Source organism: Acinonyx jubatus, chromosome C1 (genome assembly GCF_027475565.1).
Source record: "Acinonyx jubatus isolate Ajub_Pintada_27869175 chromosome C1, VMU_Ajub_asm_v1.0, whole genome shotgun sequence".
Lineage (NCBI taxonomy): Eukaryota > Metazoa > Chordata > Mammalia > Carnivora > Felidae > Acinonyx > Acinonyx jubatus.
Genome location: NC_069381.1, coordinates 29994784 through 30018390, shown reverse-complemented (window position 1 = coordinate 30018390; position 23607 = coordinate 29994784). Strand labels below are relative to the sequence as shown.

At 41.9% G+C, this 23607-nt stretch overlaps 1 protein-coding gene across 29 annotated transcripts in view; it reads right to left on the bottom strand.

The window, feature by feature from the left end:
* The window catches only part of MACF1 (microtubule actin crosslinking factor 1), a 328483-nt gene that overhangs the window by 144342 nt on the left and 160534 nt on the right, over nt 1-23607 (bottom strand). For all 29 annotated transcript variants that reach the window (XM_027059599.2, XM_053211857.1, XM_027059590.2 and 26 more), the window contains 15 exons: nt 14683-14849; nt 13777-13889; nt 13570-13676; nt 13036-13155; nt 12787-12882; nt 12009-12136; nt 11827-11920; nt 11508-11662; nt 10447-10723; nt 9354-9482; nt 8024-8101; nt 7244-7405; nt 5040-5144; nt 3787-3882; nt 1948-2073 (listed from right to left, as the gene is read on the bottom strand). In XM_027059599.2, the coding sequence (XP_026915400.2) occupies nt 1948-2073; nt 3787-3882; nt 5040-5144; nt 7244-7405; nt 8024-8101; nt 9354-9482; nt 10447-10723; nt 11508-11662; nt 11827-11920; nt 12009-12136; nt 12787-12882; nt 13036-13155; nt 13570-13676; nt 13777-13889; nt 14683-14849 (1953 nt within the window). The remainder of the gene's footprint in view (nt 1-1947; nt 2074-3786; nt 3883-5039; nt 5145-7243; nt 7406-8023; nt 8102-9353; nt 9483-10446; nt 10724-11507; nt 11663-11826; nt 11921-12008; nt 12137-12786; nt 12883-13035; nt 13156-13569; nt 13677-13776; nt 13890-14682; nt 14850-23607) is intronic.

Below are 23607 nucleotides of genomic sequence, written 5' to 3'. Positions count from 1 at the left end.
TCCACCAACAGTTTATAAAGCAATGCTGTTGGTGGAGACAAATGATTCAGGGTTTACCTTTTAGGGTCTTGCTGTGCCATGCTCATGTAAATTTGAATGGTTTGAAAGAAGTATCATGCAAAATTGAAACCCTCAAGTCTCTGCAAACCCAATTATCTTAAAAACTAATGAACTTCCTGTCCACAAAATTGGTAGCAATGTACTACCAATTGTGTTAGAGAGTAAAAGATAACTTTCATGTATTACCAGGATGTGTCAAGCCCATTTTGAGGTATATAAAGTCCTTAGAAGAGGACTTTCTTAGGATGGAAGTAGATGTGATGAGAGTAAAGAGTTAATAATGTTAAGAAATGCCATTAAAGAATTAAGAATATGCAAGTAAAGAAAAAGAAATGCTTAAATAAACTACCTGTGCCTGTCCCCGGGAGCATGATTGGAAGAAATACAACTTTAACTTATTAGTTAAGAAAGAGGAATGGAATATATCAGGGAGACAGCCACACTGTTCCGTACTTGACAGCTGGTCTACCCATTTCCGTTTCCTTGCAATAAAGATGTCAATTTCTGTCTAACCCACAGCCAAACATCTCAAGCTCCAGAGACCAAGTGCTCAGCGTGGTAAAAGTTCTGAAAAGAACCAGAAGCCATGACAGATGCTCCCGAACCTGACGGACAAGCTGAGGAAAAGCTGAGGAGCAGACCCAGGTGACTTCATGCCCAGATGACGCCGCCAACCCGATGCCCCTGACCTGGAGAGGAGGGAACAGAGCAGCGACCCTCGAGAAGAGAAGATATGACAACAATTGCAGAGAAGTTACCCTAAGACAGGAAGGTACTCTGTGGAAGGGAGGAGATAATAGCCAAGGATTATTATATTCCTCCTTCAAACTTGAAGTACCTCCAAGAGAGACATTCTAAAGACAACATCTAAAAAGTCAGGCTTTTATCCTCATTCCAAGTTCATTAAATTAACAGATTATTGGCCCGGGTAAAACACTGAATGTGAACCCATTCATAGGTTAATAATACCTGAAAGTGTAAAAATAAATCAATAAATAATCAACTAATGTTCACAAATACCCAACTTTCACCTACAAAAATGTTTTGGGTTCTCTGGTTCTCTTATTTATAATTTTCTACCGAAATGTGGGAATCCTCTGGCTTCTCATATAGAAAAAATAATTTCCCTATTACACACTCTTCTATCTTAATTTGGGACGTAGCTGGGGCCTTGTCCTGCCAACTCTGTGTAGTATGCATTCAATACACGTAAACACTCCTGCTCTGATTTTATTATCAGCATTTCTGAAAGAATAATTCATTGGAGAAAATGAATATAAAACTGATTTGGAGTAAATACCAGATGCAAAAACATTTTCTCAAAGTTAATACTGCTACATAAATTGGACAAATATTGCATTATATCTACATAAGATTTTAACGTCATCCTTAATTAAAATCAATATTCTAATACCTCATTTTGGCAAAACAAAATCACCACAGAGGAAAATTTGGCTCAGGTCTAGTTCATTGGTTTGGTTTTGTTTTAATTCTCTTTGCATGAGAGAGTGAAAAAAGAATTTGATGTCAGTCACCTAATCCCCTTCAACACTATTTTTCATGCTTTACACCTCATCTTTGGTCCCAACTTTTGAATTAAAATAGGAACAATGCAAAGACAAGCATAGTGGGCACTAAGTGGCTCAGGGGAAGAGGACTAGGCCTTTACTTCAATAGCATACCCAAAGGAATCTTATCAGCAACTTCTTTAAGGACAGAAAAGAAAAAAAAGAATAAGAACAAACTGGGATTAAAGTTTATTTGAATGTGAGCCACATTTTATAACACTGACCCATTACCCTACAGCTTTCAAGGATATAAACAGCAGCAGCTGATATGGTTTACTCTGTTTCTCAGGAGTAATCATCCCTCTGAGGCAACACCCACCATGGAGTCCTGGAGCAGGTCCTCGAGACGAGATAAGCTGGTATTGTGGTCACAGGAATATTTTCTTTTGATGGAGTCTTGGAGGTTCCTCAAGAATGACTCCAGGTCCCGTGCATCACTGAAGAACTGTGAGGATAGGAACGGGATCTCGGGCTCAACACATCATGACACACAGATGTTAACCAAGAAAAAGCAATCTCACTGTAACTACTCTCCTGGATTGATGACACTTCATTACAAAATCCGCACGAGTGGAAACTGAGGGCTTAAAACACCACATCTGGGAAAATATTAGTGATGACAACCACAAAGCCTATTTAACCCTAGAGAAAAGTCAGTCAGCTTCGCCTTCTCAGAAACACTGCTAGTGAGGACACTTGGCTGTGAGGTAAGCGTGTCATGAAAAGCCTAGAGGTTGAGTGATCAAACGTTCCAATTCACTGATAAGATTACAAAACGATTAGCAAGATTATTTAATTTAGGGCAAACCCAAACAGAGGCAACAGCTTATTTCCTCCTCCCATCCTCATCTGAAAATAAGGAGTATGTTCTTGACCTTGTGATAGACTGAAGAAAGAAAAATGGTCCTGGGATTTTACAGCTTCACCCATCAAGAGGGAGGGTCTACTTCTTCCCTTGAAGCCGGCCCAGGTACATGACTTGCTTTGGCCAATGATATAATAAATGTGACAGCAGAAAAAAGGGCTTGTGTACTGGGGCTCACTCTCTCTGGTCGTTTGTGGGACAAACATGAAGTAGCCTAGGCTAGCCTAACAGATGTCATGGCCTTGTACCCCATCACCCCCACCAACTATCAGACGTGGAAGTGATGCCATTTGCAACCAACCAGCCCCTAGCCTGCCTGCCAGTTGCCTGCAGCCATCCACAGGCTAAGCAAGATGAGAAAATCATCTTTTCTTCTCAAAAAATTAAAAATAGAACTACCCTACAACCCAGCAATTGCACTACTAGGTATTTATCCAAGGGTTACAGGTATGCTGTTTCGAAGGAGCACATGCACCCCAATGTTTATAGCATCACTACCAACAATAGCCAAAGTATGGAAAGAGCCCAAATGTCCATCAATGGATGAATGGATAAAGAGGATGTGGTGTATGTATGTATACACACACACACACACACACACACAAGAGTGTTACTCGGCAATCACAAAGAATGAAATCTTGCCATTTGCAACTACATGGATGGAACTAGAGGGTATTATGCTAAGCAAAATTAGAGAAAAACAAATACCATATGACTTCACTCATATGAGGTCTTTAAGAGACAAAACAGATGAACATAAGGGAAGGGAAGCAAAAATAATACAAAAACAGGGAGGGGGACAAAAAAGAAGAGGCTCTTAAATATAGAGAACAAACAGAGGGTTGCTGGATGGGTTGTGGGAGGCGGGATGGGCTAAATGGGGAAGGGGCATTAAGGAATCTACTCCTGAAATCATTGTTGCACTACATGCTAACTAACTTGGATGTAAATTTAAAAATAAATAAATAAATACATAAAATAAGAATATCATCTTTTCTCATCTCAACTGAGCCTAGCCCAAATCACCAAACCACATAGTCAAGAACTAACTAAAGGATTACAGTTTTAAGCAGCTGTGCTTTGGGAGTGATGGTTTACACAGTAAAGTGTGGTTTAACTGATATAGATGTGTTTTTCACCCTACCTTTTCCATGTGCAGGCTTGTGTGGACACACAGGTACATACAATTGCTTGCCTGAATGGAAAAGGGTATTCTCCTCATCTTCTCTGATGCTCATGCGTGCACACGTGTGCACACACACACACACGCACACAAACACAAAGTTCACATACCTGAAAATAAGCAGTATTCTCTTTTACATGCTGCTCAACACACAAGCATAGCTGCTTCATCCACTGCAACTGGGACTGGACGGCAGCGCTGTAAGCCTGCAAGAGCCAAGCACATGCACAGAAGGGCAGGGGTTTAGCAACATACATGTGCAATGCTCTCTTCCAAGTCCAACTCTGCTAATGACAGGCCAACAGAAGATACATGGAGATGCTTGACAGGCATCTGCGGAGTGCTTCCCATGAGAAACAGGCTTGTCTTTCATCCAACATAGGTTACATAGAAAAGGCCTCTTCCACACTCAATTGCAGCTATAGCTGACCCTTGAACAATGGAGGGGATGGGGGCACCAAACCCCTGTGCAGTTGGAAATCCACACATGACTTTTGACTCCCCAGAAACTTAAGTGCTAATAGCTTACTGTTGACTGGAGGCCTTACTGATAACGTGAACAGTCAACAAACACATATTTTGTATGTTACATGTACATATACTGTATATATACTATATGCTTACAATGAAGTAAGCTACAGCATAGAAAATGTTACTAAAAAAATCATAAGGAAAAGAAAATACATTTACAGTATCCTACAGTATTTAGAAAACAAATCCGCATATAAGAGGGCTACGCAGTTCAAACCCATGTTGTTCAAGGGTCACCTGTAAGTGATCAGCAAAACCTGCGCGTGAATAAATCCCTCCCAGATTCCTCCACTCTCTCTCTCTCTTCTCTGGGCAAAGGTGCCACACCAACAAGAGACAGGATCTGCCCGCATGCCTATTTAAAATATATGGTTCAGGGGCGCCTGGGTGGCTCAGTCGGTTAAGCATCCGACTTCGGCTCAGGTCTGATCTCGCGGTTTGTGAGTTCAAGCCCCACATCGGGCTCTGTGCTGACAGCTCGGAGCCTGGAGCCTGTTTCGGATTCTGTGTCTCCCTCTCTCTCTCTGACCCTCCCCCGTTCATCCTCTGTCTCTCTCTGCCTCAAAAATAAATAAACATTAAAAAAATTAAAAAAATAAAAAAAAAATAAAATAAAATATATGGTTCAATAGGAGTCAATCTCTCTTCTAGTTTCTCCTCCTATTCTCCTTTGTTTGTAGTCTTTCAGGAGCTGGAATAAAGAGAGAAGATCCAAGACAAATGATCACTGACACTTCGTTCAGGTGTTTTAGCAGAACGAAGTCTCTGATTTGGATGCTTCCACTATGACCACCCTAAGCACTTCACCCTCACACATTCTCAAGTCACTTACCTCCACAGTCTGCTTGGCTGGGTGGTTCTCAAGTGACAGCAGCTCTGCTGTATCTTGTAGAGACCGAAACACATCCTGTTTCTCCTCCAGCTGCATTGTCAACTCCTGAAAGTTGAATTCAACTAGATGCAGTAAGTGCGATTAAGGGGAGAGGAGCAATAAAGAAAAAGTTGTGTTCCCTGCCCTCACTTTAAAGGAGCCTCCAACACAGGGTTAGTGCCAAAATGAGAGGAATAAATAGCACATGCCAGAGGATTTCGAAGAGCAAAAATGCTAGAATTACTGGACAATGATTTACAAAGGATATGGGGCCTGGGTCAGACCTGAAAAAGCAGGGGAACACAGGTGAGCAATGGAGACAGAGGAAGGAGATAACTTGGCAGGAGTGGCTGGTTCACGTCCCATACCTGACACACCCTGAGATCCCAATCAGTGACTCACTGGCTTTGCTCAGACTATTCCCTCAGCCTACAGTGCCCTCCTCTGGTTTTATATTCTGTTAACACTACAGGACCCAATTTAGATGCTAGCTTTTCTATAAAGCTGGGTGCTGATCCTTGCTGTCACATTTGATCCCTTCTTTCTAAGCACTTTCTTTTTATCTTTATCATAGCCTGATTTCCATTCTCAGACAGTTTACTGCATTAGAGCATTTACTCTTTCTTCTTTACTTTAGAAGAATCATATGCTATTCTCTAGTCAGAAGTTTTTATTAAAAAAAATTTTTTTAACGGTTATTTCTTATTGAGAGACAGAGCACAAGCATGGGAGGGACAGAGAGAGGAGACACAGAATCCGAAGCAGGCTCCAGACTCTGAGCTGTCAGCACAGAGCCCGATGTGGGGCTCGAACTCACGAATGGTGAGATCATGACCTGAGCCAAAGTCGGATGCTTAACCGACTGAGCCACTCAGGGGCCCTCAGAAGTTTATATTTCTTTAAATCTAATGGAATTTAAAAGTATCTAAAGTAAGTGTGAATAAAAAAGCTTCCTGGGGCACCTGGGTGGCTCAGTCGGTTAAGCATCCGACTTCAGCTCAGATCATGATCTCACCGTTTGTGAGTTCGAGCCCCGCATCGGGCTCTGTGCATCATGATCTCACCGTTTGTGAGTTCGAGCCCCGCATCGGGCTCTGTGCTGATAGCTCAGAGCCTGGAGCCTGCTTCCGATTCTGTGTCTCCCTCTCTCTCTGCTCCTCCCCCACTCACACTCTACCTGTCTCCCTCTCTCAAAAATAAACATTAAAAATTTTTTTTAAAAAAGCTTCCTATTTGGGGCGCCTGGGTGGCGCAGTTGGTTAAGCATCCAACTTCAGCCAGGTCACGATCTCGCGGTCCGGGAGTTCGAGCCCCGCGTCAGGCTCTGGGCTGATGGCTCAGAGCCTGGAGCCTGTTTCCGATTCTGTGTCTCCCTCTCTCTCTGCCCCTCCCCTGTTCATGCTCTGTCTCTCTCTGTCCCAAAAATAAATAAACGTTGAAAAAAAAATTAAAAAAAAAAAGCTTCCTATTTGCATAGAGTTTATAATAGCTTTAAAAATGCTGAGATGTGGAAATACACCTAGAAAGAAAACAACCCCATTGTATTGACTGAAAAAGAACAAACGAATGTTGTCGTTGTCCAATATTCAATTTCCCTTCCCGTCTTACAAATGAAGATATTTGACCAAAAAATTATTAAATGAATTTAACAGAATTCAGAATATATGAAAAGCCAAGAGTATGCTTCAGTTAAACAACAGTAAGCCCTATACTAAATGCTTTGCCCATATTAGCTTAGTCAATCTTTTATACAAGTCTTTGAAGTGATACTATAATCCCATTTCACAGAGGTCCAGAGAGATTAAATGACTGGCCCAAGGTCACAGAGCCAGTTAGTGGAGGAGTAAGAATTGGAACTCAGGTCTCTCACTCCAAAGCCTACCATCCTAAACACAAAGCTATTCTGAAACAACTCGACTTGCAGTCCAATACTCTCAATGTCCAAGACACTGCCTTTCTAAACGCACTCTAAGTAAATTCATTCTAGGACTTGGTTTCCCCTCTCTCCATGTACACTTCTCACATGCACAGATGCATTAAGCAGGGGGTTCCTATTTCTACCCAGAAGAATGCAAATCCAGAAATCCAAGTTCTCAAAAGATTAGCCTCTCTCTGTCTCCTTCTGCTATTACATAAATATGACAGGTCTGTTGTGCTAGACTCACAGAGAAGTAATTTCTTTTGGCTGAGATATTGGGATTGTTGTCACTCCAATCATATGCGAGTTCCTCCTCCTCCTTCTCATTCAACCAGATCAACTCAGCTGTAGCTCTGGAGACAAATTTATGCAGGCTCTGAAGGTGCCTCATCCGGAAGCTGGAAGTTTCCTAGACAAAGCAGGGATTACACGGTTAGACTGCCAGGCTTTCATCTGTAGAAGATAGCACATGTGACATCAAAGCAAAGAATAATGCAGGAAATAAATTTAGCCTTGATTTTTCATCTCTGGGTGCTCCTCATGGACTCAAATTTAAATTTAGTACAAGTTTAGCACAGGACTCCCAGAGCCCTGGTCAATCCTAGCAAGAAGTTACAACTCACCAGGCTTCTGTGGGGTTCCCTGAATAAAGAATGATCCTAGGCCTGTCCTACTCTGGACAATCTTGAAAGATGGGAATGAAGAACAGATAGAAGAAGAGTCTCCTTCCTGCCAACCTCAAACTTTTTGTTCTGGTGTCTCAAAGCATATACAGGCACTGCTTTGGTAAGACACGGAAACTGGGACAGGTTCTACTTAATTTAAACTTTCTGGGGCAGTGATTTCTGATCCACTAAGAAAATTGAGAAAATGTTGTAATACATATGAACAATTGCACAGTAAATGATATAACCTAATAAGCAGAAAACCAAAACAGGGCCAAACCGCAGACTTTCTGAATTAGGGAAGACAGTTGTTTGGAAGGAACTAGACAGTCCATGAAGAGAACAAAAGAGTCAAAACTCACCTTCAGTTTACAATACTGTGTCTCCAGCTTTCCAAGAGTTTCAACATAACTGGTATGGAAATTCTGGGACATTTTTCCCTGATAAAAAATGAAATAAAGATGTATTAGAGAAAGAGTAAGTAAACTATATGTACAGTATGTTTTCAACTATGTCTGCACATAGTTAGGGACTGATTACCCCAGAAACAGAAGTTGAGATAACAGATCTCTGGGTCAGGTTTTAAAGCCTGGAGAAACACTGTATTTTAACTAACTTGAATTTAAATTAAAAAAAAAAAAAATTATGGGCCAAACCAAGAAATAGACTCTTAATGCTAGAGAACAAATTGATCGTTACCAGAGGGGAGGTAGGTAGGGGGACGGGTTAAATAGGTGATTGGGATTAAGGAGTCTTGTTGTGGGGGCAGCTAAGCGTCCAACTTTGGCTCAGGTCATGATCTCATGGTCTGTGGGCTTGAGCCCCACATCGGGCTCTGCACTGACAACTGCAAGGCCTGCTTGGGATTCTCCCTCTCTCCCTCTTCTCTCTGTCCCTTCCCCACCCCAACTCAAAATAAATACATAAACTTAAAAAAAAAAAATTAAAAAAAAAGAAAAAGAAAGAAGAAATTAAAAAAATATTTTTATTCCAAAAAAAAAAAAAGGAGTGCACTTATGATGAGTACCAGGTGATGTTTGGAAGTGTTGAATCACTGTACTGTATACCAGAAACTAATATTACTCTGTTAGCTAACTGGAATTTAAATAAAAACTTAAAAAATAAAAATAAAAAATAAAGCCTGGGGCAGCCATGAGTGAGGGACGGTTTAGTGGAGTGAACACAGCTGAGAGACTTTGTGCTTCCAGTAACTCTGGGAGGTTTCTAGCAAAACTTATGCCTGATGATTCCCAAACTACTCGGCTGCTTTTCTGCAGGGGAAAGTTGAAATTACAAATGGGAAGACAGAATGAGTGAGGGAGAGACTGAGTGAGTAGTTTTTCTATTCCAGCACACCCTACAGGCAGGAGGTGAAGTGGAAACAAGATGAGGTTCTGGAGCAGGACTGTTTGGAAACTGCACCCACCATGCACTGATTCTGACCTTAGCTTTCAGAACTGCTACTCCTTTTAGTAAAAACGGGTTAATAAAAATACCTTGCTCATAAGGGCATTTCAAAGAGCAAAAGAGACACTTGATGCGGAAAGGGAATTTGGTGGAAAGTGCTGCTCATGGTTCTCATTCTTTTCCAGAGCCTCCATCTCCCTAGAGACAGCTGCACTGTGCACGCTACCCCATTACCCATCCCACCCCACCGCACCCCGCTCCGTGATGGATTCTGAATGCACACACCTCATACAGCCTGGCCTCTTTGACACTTGAGCCCAGTTCTTCCACACTGGTGTGGATGTGCTGTTGTGTCTCCAGCTGTAACTCCACACTAGGCAGGTCATTGCCCCACTCTGCTCGCTCCAGTTTCATCTGGAAAAGAAAAGATATGTATTTCATTGGTTGAATCAGTAAAAAAAGAAAATTTTCAGAACTGATGTTTGGGCAAGGGGGCTGAGGGTAGGAGACTGGGCAAGAGGACACCGAAGCCATCTCCATCACGGCCTCTTATAGGAAAACATGCCATTATCACCCCAAAGAGCTGGAGACTAAATTCCAACTCCTGCAGCAGGGGCAGCCTTTTGTTGCCGCATTACAGGATACATTCCTGAATTCACCAACCAGAAAGGTGTTTTCAAAGGCTGAAGGTTAACTTTATAGTTTAGGCATTTTCCATTATGAAGCTCTGCATTTCACAATCAGAGTGGATATAAGAAAGAAATATCTGAAAATATTAAACTTCATTCATGGCATCAACTATTGACCAGTGGCAGGTAATATTTAAATAGCTTGTCTTTGGATGTTTTTATTTGTTGCTACATGGGGAATCGGCCATCAGGGTATGGGAAGAATTTCATGTAAAACAAACGCATTAGAAGGATAAAAAGGACAGTATCGAACTTGAACCACTATTCTGGAATACATGCATGCACAGCCCCTCAGAACTGTGAGGCACAGCACTGCTTAAACTCCAGAGGGAAGACCAACAACAAAGAGTGAGGGATAAGCTCCTCTGCTGATGAGGGAGTTTCAGAAAAGGTAACTGAGATTTATAGACTGTAATTTCTCCCATGAGCTCCACTTAGAGTACAGTTAACTGAAGAGAATGATTCCCAAAGGGCTTCCAATCAGAAAAGCCTATGCTATCCGGTGTGGGACTTTTGAGGATTTGAGCTGACCCTACCCATTTAACATTTGAGAAGGGGGCTTGGGTTCCAGGCAGCATTAATAATTTAGAGTTTACCCAAGGGGCACAGAGCATCCTGGCACTCCTAGACAAGCTGCTGGGTCCAGTAAACCTTAACACATTGCATAAGCATTTGGGACATACACCCACCTGCATTTCTTCTACCCAAGACAGTAGTTCATACACAAATCGAAGATTGCCTTCATCCTCAGAGGATGAGATAGACACAAGTTCAGCCCGAGTCATGGGTTTTCGGAACCAGGAGGTAGAGGAAGAATGGGTTCCCTTGGTCAAGGGTTCTGCCTTCAGATGAGTAGTGGTTAAAGTAGAGGGTGGAGCCAATTCAAGTGAAGTGAAATGGCCCTTCCTATACAAGTTTGTGCACTCTAGACGCAGGGTGACCAGCTCGTCTTGCAGACGCATAACCCTGAAATGGAGTAAGAGAAAAAAGGAAAACACTTAAATCTATAATACACATTTTTTTAAGTGGGTTCCACAACCAATGTGGGGCTTGAACTCACAACCCTGACATCAAGAGTTGCATGCCAGCCAGGCGCCCCTGAAACGCACTTTTTAAAGATAAAATATTCCCTATCCGTTTGACAAGGATGAGGTAAAAATAAAAATGAGATTATATCAGGAAAAGTGTTTTGAAAAAAGAAGTGTTATAGGAACACAAGGTGGTTTTAACATCTTCGTCGTTCAGAGTTGTTGAGGCAAATGCCAAATTACAGTGTTAATTGGAGGGAGGCAAACCAGTATCTGTTTATGTAACTCCTGGATGGTACAACAGAATAAACATGGATTAGGGACCAAAAGACATGAGTCTTAGTCTTGGTCCTGTACAAACTGCGTGACCTAGGTGATGCCCATCCCCTCAATGGGTCTTAGTTTTCTCTACAAAATGATGCGTTCAATCGGCAGCAGTTCTAACCCAGATGTGGTACTGCATCCCAGTAGGTCACCCTGAAATATGTGTGGGTGTTATAAGAGGCCACAGTGATTAGGGAATCCTACAGGTACTAAGTGGGCAGGGCCTGCAATAAGGGGCAAGTGTCCTCCACCATGAGAATTTTCCTGCTCCACATACCTGTAGTATCCCCACCAAGACACGGACCTCCAAGACCCAAGTTACAAGATTCAGTGCCAGACTCTTGATCTGTGAGCCTCAGCGATAAGCAAGCCCTCTGTCTGAGCCCCGTGCTCCTCACCTAAAAGCCAGCTCTTCCAGCTGGTAGTAATTCTCATCCCGTAGGATCTGGAGGTCCACCTGCAGCTGCCTGATGAGACCCTCACATTCCTGAATGTACATGATGACATCTGACTCGCACTGTACCGGTTGTCCCGATTCCAGGTGAGCAGCGTCCTAAGACAGAAAAGGAGTAATAGGAGGGGGAGAATGCCAGTGCCCCACCCACGAGGACTGAGGGAGCCGCGTGTGTGAGGAAGTGACACAGCTGGATTTCTCAATCGTGAATCTGGACCATCAGCGCACAGGGTGAGAAGGGGAGAGACAACACAGACACTCACAGCCTGCAGTGTATTCTTAGCTAGTGTCAGCTTCTCTTCACAGTTCAAAGCACCATTCTGGATTTTGTTCGCAATCTGTAGCAGCAATTCCAGCCTATAATAAGATAAAAACCGTAGTCACGTGCTGGGCTCAAAGCGGCCCGGGTGGGTAACATCAGGTTGCCGTCAGGCCCTGAGCCCACCTCTCCACAGCTGGGCGAAGCGACTTCTCTCGCTCCAGCATCTCGATGATGAGCTTTCCCCATTCTTCCTCCACATCATTTGGGTGGTAACCTTGAGGCAGTTTAATCCGGCCAAACTCAATCCACACCTGAAAAATCCCAGAGACACTCTTTTAGTCCGAAAACACAGCCGTGCCCTCAGGCCCACTTTTACGTGTTCTTGACACATGGCTTCTTGCATATTTACCCAGCCATCAGCAGTTTCTCCTGTTGTCTAATAAGAGAAAAGAACGGAGTACTTAGCAGTACCTCACCTCGAGGTAAGAGCAAAGAAACCATCTCCAAAATACAGGGACTACTAGCTGCTCTAAATTTTTTCATTCCTTCTACGTTTTCCATAAATCCACCTGTCCTCTTACTAACTCCCATTCTGGAAAGGCCAAACACTCAAACCTACAGCTTCAAATTCTCTAGGAGTGAAAATATGGATGGAAGTCTCTCTCCTTTCCATCTTAGGGAGGGGATTCGCTTCCCTCTGAAAAACAGGAAAACTCATTCATAAAACTCAGTGTTTCTGAATAAATGTCATTTTTCAAAAGCCTCTTTCAAAAATACAGATGGATGATGGTACCCATTTACCATAAATTTTCAACACCAGACTAAAAGTGATGTTGATTTGTCACCCTGAGAATATTGCTATTAATGCAGGTTGGGAAGAGCATGCCGGCAATCTAACAAAAAAATAACAATCAGGCAAACCAGCAAACTCCAAGAATCAGCAAAGGGTAAGTTTCCTTACCTCTAATAATTTATATAATTCCTCAATTCTTCCTTTTTCTCTCTCCTTGGCCAGAATTTCTGTTTCTTTGAAGTGTATATATTGGTTATAAAGTGCCTACAAAATTAATATTTGGTGAATGAATGGATGCATGCAAGCAACCTGACTCACTTTGTATACCACCTCACCCCAGGAGCCAGCAGCAGCGAGCTCTGAGGCTTAATCCCAGCATTGAACTTTATAAAAGACAATTTAGGTCTGTGACTTTACCTTTAGTTCAACAGGGTTCTGGGGAAAAGATTTATCTGACATCAGTATTGTATGCTGTTTGATCCAGGGAATGAGGGAGTCCACTCGGCTTTGGTATTCTTGCCACCTGGAGTCTACTTCCTATTGCCAAAAGGTAGATATCACACACCTTCTGATTAGCGGTACACAAGACAAGCACAGGAGACAGTAGCTCAGGCCACCCCAAACCACATAAAATCCCTTTCCTCTCACTGCCTACACAGCTGCTCAGCCTAATGCGTGGAGTCCCAGTTTCAGAGCTCCTCAAGGGCTCTCAAGATGGGATTCAATTTCCTGACACTAGAATAGTCTATGCTGGATGCTACAAAATTAGCAATATCTGGACTCATTCCCAGGGACCAAAGACAATGACCACGTATAAAGATGATGTGGATTCAGTTTGCTCTGTACAAAAGTGCTCCGCATACAGTGAGTGCTTGAGAAACAAAGTCTAATCAATGCATTCCGCCCAAACATATCAAAGCCAGAAGGTATTTTAGGGAAGTTTTCTTTTACCGTAGCACTGATCCCTTCTCCACCCTCAGGGACTTTAGGGAAGGCATCATAAATTGAAGACACGTAAGTGATCACAGACTTTTCATCTGGAGATGGCACATCCACATCTGAGAGAAAAAGGGAAAGAAATTTCTTAGAACAGAGGGAGCTGCCAGCAGAAGGACAATGAATATAAGCCAAACAAACTCAACACCGGTCCACTCTCACCTTCTGCGTCCAGTAAGCGGGTGACCCCCAGTCTTTCTGCTACTTCGAAAGCTTGCTCCAAATTCTCACGGTTACTTTGGATTTGTACCCTTTCCATATCTACCAGATCAGGTCTGTAAAAGTCCACCAAGACACGTGAAAGGCCTATACATCACACAAGTTCACACAAAGCAAACCTCTTAGAAGTACCCAGAGCTGGAACACACTAATTACATTAGAGAGAAAGCAAGACGTTTAGAAAGATACTAATCCCATTTTTAATTACATGCCAGGAACCCAGTGCTCCCTCATCCTAAACCCATAACAGCAGGTTGGTTGGATTTTATGGGAAAGCCAGTATAGGGTGAAAGCTGGGATGTGTTTATGATCATTAAGAGTGCAATAATTTTAATTTTTGTCATCAAAATTCCTATCTTCCTCACTCATCTCACTCCAGCCAGCTGCTATTCCTCATCCACTCCAAGTAAGCACCCACTTCAGACCCTCTGCACTTGCTGTTTCCTCCAAGTGAAGCCCTCTGACCCTAGGAGGACTGTGTGGCTCGCTCCTTTACAGCTCTGCTCCAGCACCCTAATCAGAGAGGCCATCTCCAGCCACCCGTCCCAAGTACAACAAACCCCATCACTCTCTACCCCTCTACTGCACTTACCACCATATAACAGAATGCATTTCTTTGTTCACTGCCTAATAAATAAACTCCATGAAAGCAAGAGCTGTTGTGGTTCTGTTCCCTGGTGTTTGTACCCAGTGCCTAGAGTAGCAGGAATTCAATACATACTCCTTTTTGAAGTGAGAAAATGAGTCAGAGTGTTGATCCTTGGTTCAGGGAAAAAGGGGCATTATAACTTATTGCAAGCAAGATGAGAAGAAGCTCCTCCAGGCACAGTGAAATCCCACTGCATTTACCTGTATCGGTGAATAAGTGCATTGAACATCTTCCCATCACTCCAGCAGGAGGAAAAGTTGGTACATTTGATCCCTGTGTAACCAGCTGTCACCTTCTGGGTCCACAGGAGAAGCTTCTCCTTGGCTGACATGTCCCCTGATTCTCCACTAATGTAGATGTCAGAGATCTGCCAAAAGATATGGCACGGGTACTTTAGCATAAATAAGAAGAAGCCTTCTAGCCTTCTCTTCTTCATGCATATGGCTCTTAGAAGAAGAGGGAGATCGAAGGCTGGTACAACTTTGAATGACAACTCTAACAGATATTCACTCTGTTTGGTAGTCAGAGATACAAATTAAAACCACGAGAGGTCATTTTTCACCTATCAAATAGGGAAAGTTTTTTGTAATGATATTAGTTAGTACTGGAGAGAATACCTAACACTGGACATTCTCACATATTGTACCAGTGAGAATACACATGCCCTAACTCCTCCAGATGAAGTTTTGAATCAAAAGTCTTAAAATACACATATACTTGATAGGAAACCATCAGAGACACACACACCAAAAAAATTTATACAAGAATGCTTACCAACATATGATAAATGTTACAGCAAAAAGCTATAGAGCTTAAGCTCTAATAAGGGATTGATTGGTTACAAATTAATAGCACATACACAGGGTGGAATTGTTTGTAGCACTATAGAAAGGTATGCTTTGGCAAATCTTAATAACAAAAGAAAATGATCACCGTATGTTATGAAAAGAAAAAGAACGCAAACAAAACAATTTAATAGCGGTTTTGTTAAAAGATATACAGAATACCTAAATATATAGTCATATGTACATACATATATATGCATACATATACATGCACACAAGGTATGTGATAAATGCATATATGTACATGAGGGTAAACAAGGGTAAATACAGGAGAGAAAGACACCAAACGAATCATCACAAGTATCTCGTAAATGGTAGCATTATAGGTGATATTTCTCTTTCCCAAATTTTGTACATCATGTACATTTTTATAAGAAGAAAACATGTTAGTTTACAAAACCCCCAAAATCCAGCACAGGAACTACTTAGAGGACAGTTTGGGAGAGAAGAAAGTACATGCCTTTGGTTCCATGCAGACCTGGGTTTGAATCTCAACTTCAAAAACTGTAAGCTGGACCTCAGTCATAACATCTGTAAAGTGGGAATAAATAATACCTACTACCTTTTCTCAGGATTGCTTGATAACCGAGATTATATACTACAGCACCCAGCCCAGACATAGGGCTATGCTCAACAGAGTTCTGTTTGCTCTTCCTTGTATGGATGATGGTCTTCCTCCAATTCTTACTCCCACATAACACTAAATACTATCTTGAATTACTGGCTATTATTTCATACATTTGATCTTATCTCCCCAAGACTATATAGGTTTCCTGGGGAGCCAGTACCACAGCTGACAATCAGAACTATCTAAAATTCAAGAGCAGCCCCAAGAGAGAGAGAGCTCCTCGACACAGGGCATGTTCAAGAAGAAGCGGGGATGTTGTGAAAGAAAAACTTCCAACTCTGAAACTCAGCGATCACGTTGCTTCCGTATATCACCCACTGCACCTAGTGTTGTGTTAGTTATATGCTGGACATTTAACACATTTAATTAATGATTATTTAGTTTAAAAATAAAACAATAGGGGTGCCTGGGTGGCGCAGTCAGTTGAGCGTCCGACTTCAGCCAGGTCACGATCTCGCGGTCCGTGAGTTCGAGCCCCGCGTTGGGCTCTGGGCTGATGGCTCGGAGCCTGGAGCCTGTTTCCGATTCTGTGTCTCCCTCTCTCTCTGCCCCTCCCCCGTTCATGCTCTGTCTCTCTCTCTGTCCCAAAAATAAATAAACGTTGAAAAAAAAAATTAAAAAAAAATAAATAAAAATAAAACAATAAAAATAAACAAATGTATTTTAGGGTAAGGTCTACATAGAATCCCAAGACAGGCTACTTTTTAGACAGCAAACTTACTCATTAGCGAATTCAAAACAGTCTGTAGTATAACCAAACAAGTTTGAGCTCGTATCAACAATGGTTGTCTCTCCTGGAGTGAGACTACGGATAATTTTATTCTCTTTTTACTTTTCTTTTATTCAGGCTTTAAATACTGAACATACTTTACATTTATAATGAAAGCTACAAAACAATATTTATCAATAAGAAAAAGAAAAAGCCTTTGAGTCAGAGAGACAAGCACTGGAAAGGAGGTATTTACCAGGAACATGACTTCACATAAATAAATGACCAAAGCTTCTTGCACCCCATCTTCCCTATATTTAAGATGAAACAATAACTTTATCATACAGTCATTATAAGGATTAAATAAAGCGATGTAGGTAATATGCCTAGAGAATGTGCATTTCCTTTCCATCATAATAACACACCATGCCCAGAACAACTTGGGGGCCAGGTGCTTTGGGCAGGGAAGGCACAAGCATGTCAACAGAACACCTGTCTCTTAGCTGTCTCCAGCAGGTGCAGCACTGTGAATGGCGTAGCCTCCCTGGTCGTCAGTACATGGGAACAATCAACAATAAGGCACTTTCAAGTCTCTGAATACTAAATTTACAAACTCAACTCATAGCAGATAAGATTAAATCAGGTGAAGATACTCTAAAATTCAGGGGAAAAAAAACAGGGCCAAGAACTTTCATACTTTATTGAGTATACAAGAAAGCTGAAGACCCCTAAATATTACTAAGATGCCTAAGAAAGGCTATGGGAACAAAAGAGCATGGGTTGCCTTCAAGGAGTTTGGATAAGGGAAAGCCATAAGTGCTGCCTCCAAGACAGTGATGGTGAAATGGTGGCCTAACCAGCAGATCCAGGATTCCTGTCCCCTTGACAGGTGTATTTCTACAGGAGAAATCAGGCTGCCAAACTTTGATGATGCCAGCTAGTAAGATCAGCCTGCAAATCTGTCCTCTCTACCCACCGCCTCTTTGCTCTGACTCCATGTTCAGCTGACAACCTTCCATTATTATTTGCTCACGATACAGACATCCTAAAGCGACAAAATGCACAGAGTGGTCGATTCAAATACTGTACCACTTGGCAGTTATAATTCATACTGTAAATTAATTAATTTACATCAATTAATCTCTAGCCAGTATGATCACTGTGAATCAATCCCCTAGAACTCAGTCAACAACAAGTGTACCAAAAAAAAAAAAAAAAAAAAAAAAAAAAAAAAGCAGAGTTGCAAAGCTGAGGGCCCAACAATGGATCATGGTACCCAAGCTATCATCCTGTGACTGCAGTGACAACAGCTCCTCCCTGATACCAATTCTATTCCAGTTCTCCTTACCAAAAGTTGGATGTGCTGATTTCAGTGGCCAGATACCACTCACCACTGACAGATCCCAGCACTTCCACTGCAGCCGCTTCAGACACAGTAAGGTAAAACACTGCCGGGAACAGGACAGGTGGAAGTGAAAAGGGATACAATTTGAATACACAAGATGAAATCTGAGTATTTGGGCTATTTATTTTTTTAAAATCCCAGTTAGTTAATGGGTATTTTATGCCCAGTACAATCAGTCAATCTCTCTGGTGGCATCCTATCACAGTATTTTTGTATATTGCACTGAAAATAGTTCATTGAACAGCTTTACTTCAGATTTCCCACACAGCTATAATGAAACAGGGAAATGTCTGGATCCCTCAGGGAAAGGAAAAATACCCTGTTTGGACTAGGGCCCTTCCTAGACTGCGCTGGATGAGAAAAATAGGATTCTCATCACAACCATCTCAGTAATTACATTGGGCTTCTGTCCATCTCTTCATGTAACGTTCATATGTGATGTACACAGTGCTGTCCTTGGGGCTATGCAGAAGCTTCTACCTTAATCTTCCAAATACAGAAACCCGGCTTCAGTGTCAGAGAGCTCTCCCCCTCATCTGGGTTTTTAAAAATGAGCCATGTAGAGAGAGAGGACAGTCTCAACACCATCCCAGAGACTATGCGTGTCTACCTGAAGTCTCTTTCAACCCATGCTTTCCGAGGCTCAATTAATTCCTTCTCTGAAGTGTATCTAGAAACTTAAGGTGTTCCTAATAATTCAGTAAGTATTTATTAAAAAAAAACAACTAAAGCTATTTTTTGAGTGAATATTCTAGAAAACTTCACCTACATTTCTTATTAAAATTTCTGAGACACAACAGCACTTTTTTGAATCCATGTTGTCACTGGAAATTCTATCCCCAGCCACAAGAATCTAGTTGCATAACATTGGATTAGGTTTTTTTTTTTCATTTATTTATTCTATTGGTATTTATGGTTTCCATAATGTGAACACTTGCTGTGTTTTTTATAAGTGATGTGAGTGATTTTTTAAAAGTTTTTAATGTGATTAAGACTTATACACAATTACATCCAACACTTCAAATTAGGAGGTTTATAGTCTGTAAAACAATAGTCTGTAATGAAAGCCTTCTTAAGTTTTTGGTCTTTTTTGGTTAACCAATTATTTCAGTTGGTCCCTATAAAAGTTGATTATCGACTAAACTAGCAGATGGTGACACAAATTCATTCATCCTATTTCATGAGTTGTATTTTCAGTGGGGGCCCAATAACAAGAAAAACTTGACAAAGAGAATCCCTCTTTTCTGAAGGCTAATTTCTGGAGGGAAACAAAAATCTTACCATCTATGTAGCCATATGTGGGGGACGGGAGGGTCACATGAAAAAGTTATGCTGAAGGCCCCAAAGAAGCAACTGTAACATAGTAAATAGTAATATCCAATACAGGGGCTCAGCAGAATGAAAATTCATCTGGGTTAGAGGGATTAAAAATCATACTTAAAGAAGTGTGATTTAAACTCATCCTTGAAGGATGTTATCGAAGGGACAGGGAGAAGAAAAGAATTCTAGGTAGAAGGTAGATGCCAACAAAGACTGGAAGCTGAAATAAGATGAAACTGGAAAAGATGGTTAAGGGGTTGACCTGGTAAGATAGGTAGATTTGGGGGACCTAGGTGGTTCAGTTGATTAAGCATCTGACTCTTGGTTTTAGCTCAGATCATGATCTCACGGTTCGTGGGTTCAAGCCCCACATCTGGCTCTGTGCTGACAGTGTGGAGCCTGCTTGGGATTCTCTCTCTTCCTCTCTCTCGATGGCCCTACCCTACTCATATGCTCTCACGTGTGTGCTCTCTCTCTCAAACTAAATAAATAAACTTAAAAAAAAAAGGTACGTTCAAATGGAAAATTGACATGAGAGAAAGTCAGATAGATTATGGAGGGTTAGAATATCAGACTGAGGAGTTTGGACTTTGTAAGTCTATATACGTCTCAGAGAACAGGACTGGATGTAGGGAGCAAACAGATACTTGATTCTCATGTCCTGAAGTTCCTAGCAGACCTCATTCCACTACAGAGACAGCATCGGACTGAAAACTTCCATCCAAGAAGCAGGTGAGGGCATAGTGTGGTTGTTCACTACAGATGCCTGGCTGGTTACAGGGATCTAATTGCAGCTGTGTTTATTACCAGCACCTGAGTTAGGCAACAGTCATGGGGTGCACCTTTCAGCATTCAAATTCAGGGTCTAAACCCTAGGTCATAAAATATGCACATCCTTCAATTCTACTAAATACTGGTAAACTGCTCTCCAAACAGTAGTTCCACTTTATACTTTCATGCACGAAGAGATTTTTTTCCATCACTCTACATCTTCATCTATACTTGGTATTTTCAGACTTTTTATTTTCTGATGGGTATAAAATACTATCTTGTTTTGATATGTATATCGTTGGTTACTACTAGTGACAGAGACGTGTATGAGGCATCTGGGTTTCCTTTTTAGTGAATTGTTTATTCCTGGGTTTTCCCCTATTTTTCTACTAGGGTGTTTACCTTTTTGTTTATTTGTAGGGATTCTTTAAATACTACTACTAATAACTAGCATTTATTGTGCTTCACTGTATTAATTCATAAAATTCTCACAACGACACTACAAAGTATATACTACTGTTATCCTCAACTTACAAATAAGGAAATTATATCGCAGAGAAGTTAAGTAACTTGCCCCAAGGTTCACTGCTAGTAGGTAGTAGAGCTGGAATTCAAATTCAGACGATCTGGCTCCACACTCCTAACCACCTTACTTATACTACATTTCATAGATTCTGAATATTAATCCTTTTTCAGAATATGCATTATGCAACTATTACCATTATTTTTCTTAACTTACCATTTGAAATGGAAAGTTTCAAATACATGCACAAAGAAACTGAACAATCTAGTGAACTCCTATGTACCCATCACCCACTTTCCACCATTTCAACTCACAGCTAATCTTATTTCATCTACACTCAACCCACTTCATGCTCCCTTGATATTATGAAGCAAACCCACACACATGGCATTTCTTCCATAAATACTTCAGTGAGTAGCTCTAAAGCATGAGGACTCTTTTTTTATTATTATCATTTTTAAGTAATCTCTACACCCAACGTGGGGCTTGAACTTACAACCCTGAGATCAGAAGTCACATGCTCTAATGACTGAGGCAGCCAGGTGTCCCTAAATCATAAGGACTCTTTTTAACATAACCATACCACCACTGTTACACCTAAAAATTCATGATTCTTTTTTTTTAATTTTTTTTAAATATGTATTTATTTTTGAGAGAGAGGGAGAAAGAGCATGAGCAGGGGAGGGGTAGAGAGAGGGAGACACAGAACCTAAAGCAGGTACCAGGCTCTCAGTTGTCAGCACAGAGCCAGATGTGGGGCTTGAACTCATGAACCATGAGTTCATGACCTGAGCTGAAGTCAACGCTAAACCGACTGAGCCACCCAGGCGCCCCTCATGATGATTCTTTATAACAATTATTTGGGGAGGGGATAGAGAGAGAGAGACAAAGGGAGAATCCCAAGCAGGCTCCACGCCCAGCACAGAACCCAACTCAGGGCTCCATCTCACCACCATGAGGTCATGACCTGAGGCAAAATTAAGAGTCAGATGCTCAACCGACTGAGTCACCTGGGCGCCCGTAGTAATAAATTTTTGAAAAAGAAAAAAGTCCTTTCTTAACCAAAGCTCCTTTCTTAAAAAGAAAAAAAAAATTTTTTTAGTGTTTTGTTTATTTTTGAGACAGAGAGAGACAGAGCGTGAGCAGGGGAGGGGCAGAGAGAGAGAGAGACACAGAATCCGAAGCAGGCTCCAGGCTCTGAGCTGTCAGCACAGAGCCCGACAGGGGGCTCAAACTCACAAACCGTGAGATCATGACCTGAGCCAAAGTCAGAGGCTTAACCAACTGAGCCACCCAGGCGCCCCAACCAAAGCTTCTTTCTTAACTGTGATTTTAACTGCTACATTTGTCTAATAGGATCATCTGGTTAATTTTGCTTTCTCCTCGCCAATATTAGTAAAACAATTCCCTATAATTAAAGAGGAGACATGGGAAAGGGATACTTGTAAACTGAAAAGGCTGAGCCCAGAAAATAATATACCAACCAATTTCCTCATCATTTCTAGCCCACAGTGTTACCTTACTATCACTCAAATCTGTATGGACTCTAAGGGCTCATGGCAAGGACACTGGTATACAGCCATGTTCTTCATTCAACAGAACCCACTAACAGTGTGGACAGGAGACTGGCATGGGAGCCAAGACAGGGAGAAGGAAGGGATTGTCAGTAATTTTCCTTGTTCCAGTAAGCCAGGTATTCTGGATACTGATGGCAGCTGGCAGTAGGGAGTCCTCCTGAGAGAAGGCTTGTGCCTGACACTGCGACCCAGCTCCAAATCCCAGTCCACTTATCATTCTGAAAACTGAAAACCATTTTTGTTAGCTGGTCCCTATCATCCCATTTCTGTGTTAACTATTTCCTGACAAGGGAAGTATCAACTATAACAGGTGAACAGTAAAGTAGACCATTTGTCTTCTATTATCTAAACCCCACACTCGGGGCACCTGAGTGGCTCAGTCGGTTAAGCATCTGACTTCAGTTCAGGTCACGATCTCATGGTTCGTGAGCTCAAGCTCCACATTCTCTCTCCCTTCCTCTCTCACTCTCTCTATCTCATGGGATTCTCTCTCTCCCTCTCTCTCATAAATAAATAAAATTTCAAAAAACAACAAAATAAACCCCACACTTGGCAAGAATCAGAGTCAGTTCCCATTTCTCTCTATCCCTAAAAGAAATAAAACCCACTGCGAAGTTTGTGTCCAGCCACAGCAAACCCAACCCTGGCCCCATGTCTGTCAATACACCTTGGGCAATCAACAGGAGAGACGATAAAGCCTAAGTTATGCCAAGGACAGGCAGCACTCCAGAACTTGAACTGTTTCCTGAAGAGGGTTACTACTCTAACATATTAGAAACAAAAGAAGCACCAAAAAGCAAACAAAAAAATCAAGTCTATGGAACTGCCAGCTGTCTCCTCTTTAGGAAGGAGCTGGAGTGTGACCAGCAGCAGCTGCTCCTCTGACCCCTGTGTCCTCCCAGGGCAATCACCCTCAGCAGAGGGAATGCACATTCCTGTTAGATGCTCCCACTTGGGGTCTCAACCCACAGTTTACAGGAAGCCTGCAGTGTCAGAACACGCTGCTTCTGTCTCCCTGGTAGCTGCTGTCCTCGAGGCCTGTGAACAGCACGCTGATAAGGGAGCAGCTCCCTGAAGAAGTTCCTGTAGAGATCAGTGAGGGATTCAGGCCTCCTGGCCTACAGGACTTTCATTCTGAAGGGATTTCACACTTATCTTGAGAAGGTACTTCTTATCTGTGATATGGGATGGTCAGTCTGTGGTCCCTGCTTCACACGATGGGCAAGGAGCCTCAGAAATGTGTCGGCCATCTGAGCTGATGCTCAGTCACTGAACTTTTCAGCCTGGGCTATAACTCAGTGGTCTGGCTGTGCCTGCTCTGGAAGGGTTGAAGGGATGGGATGCCCA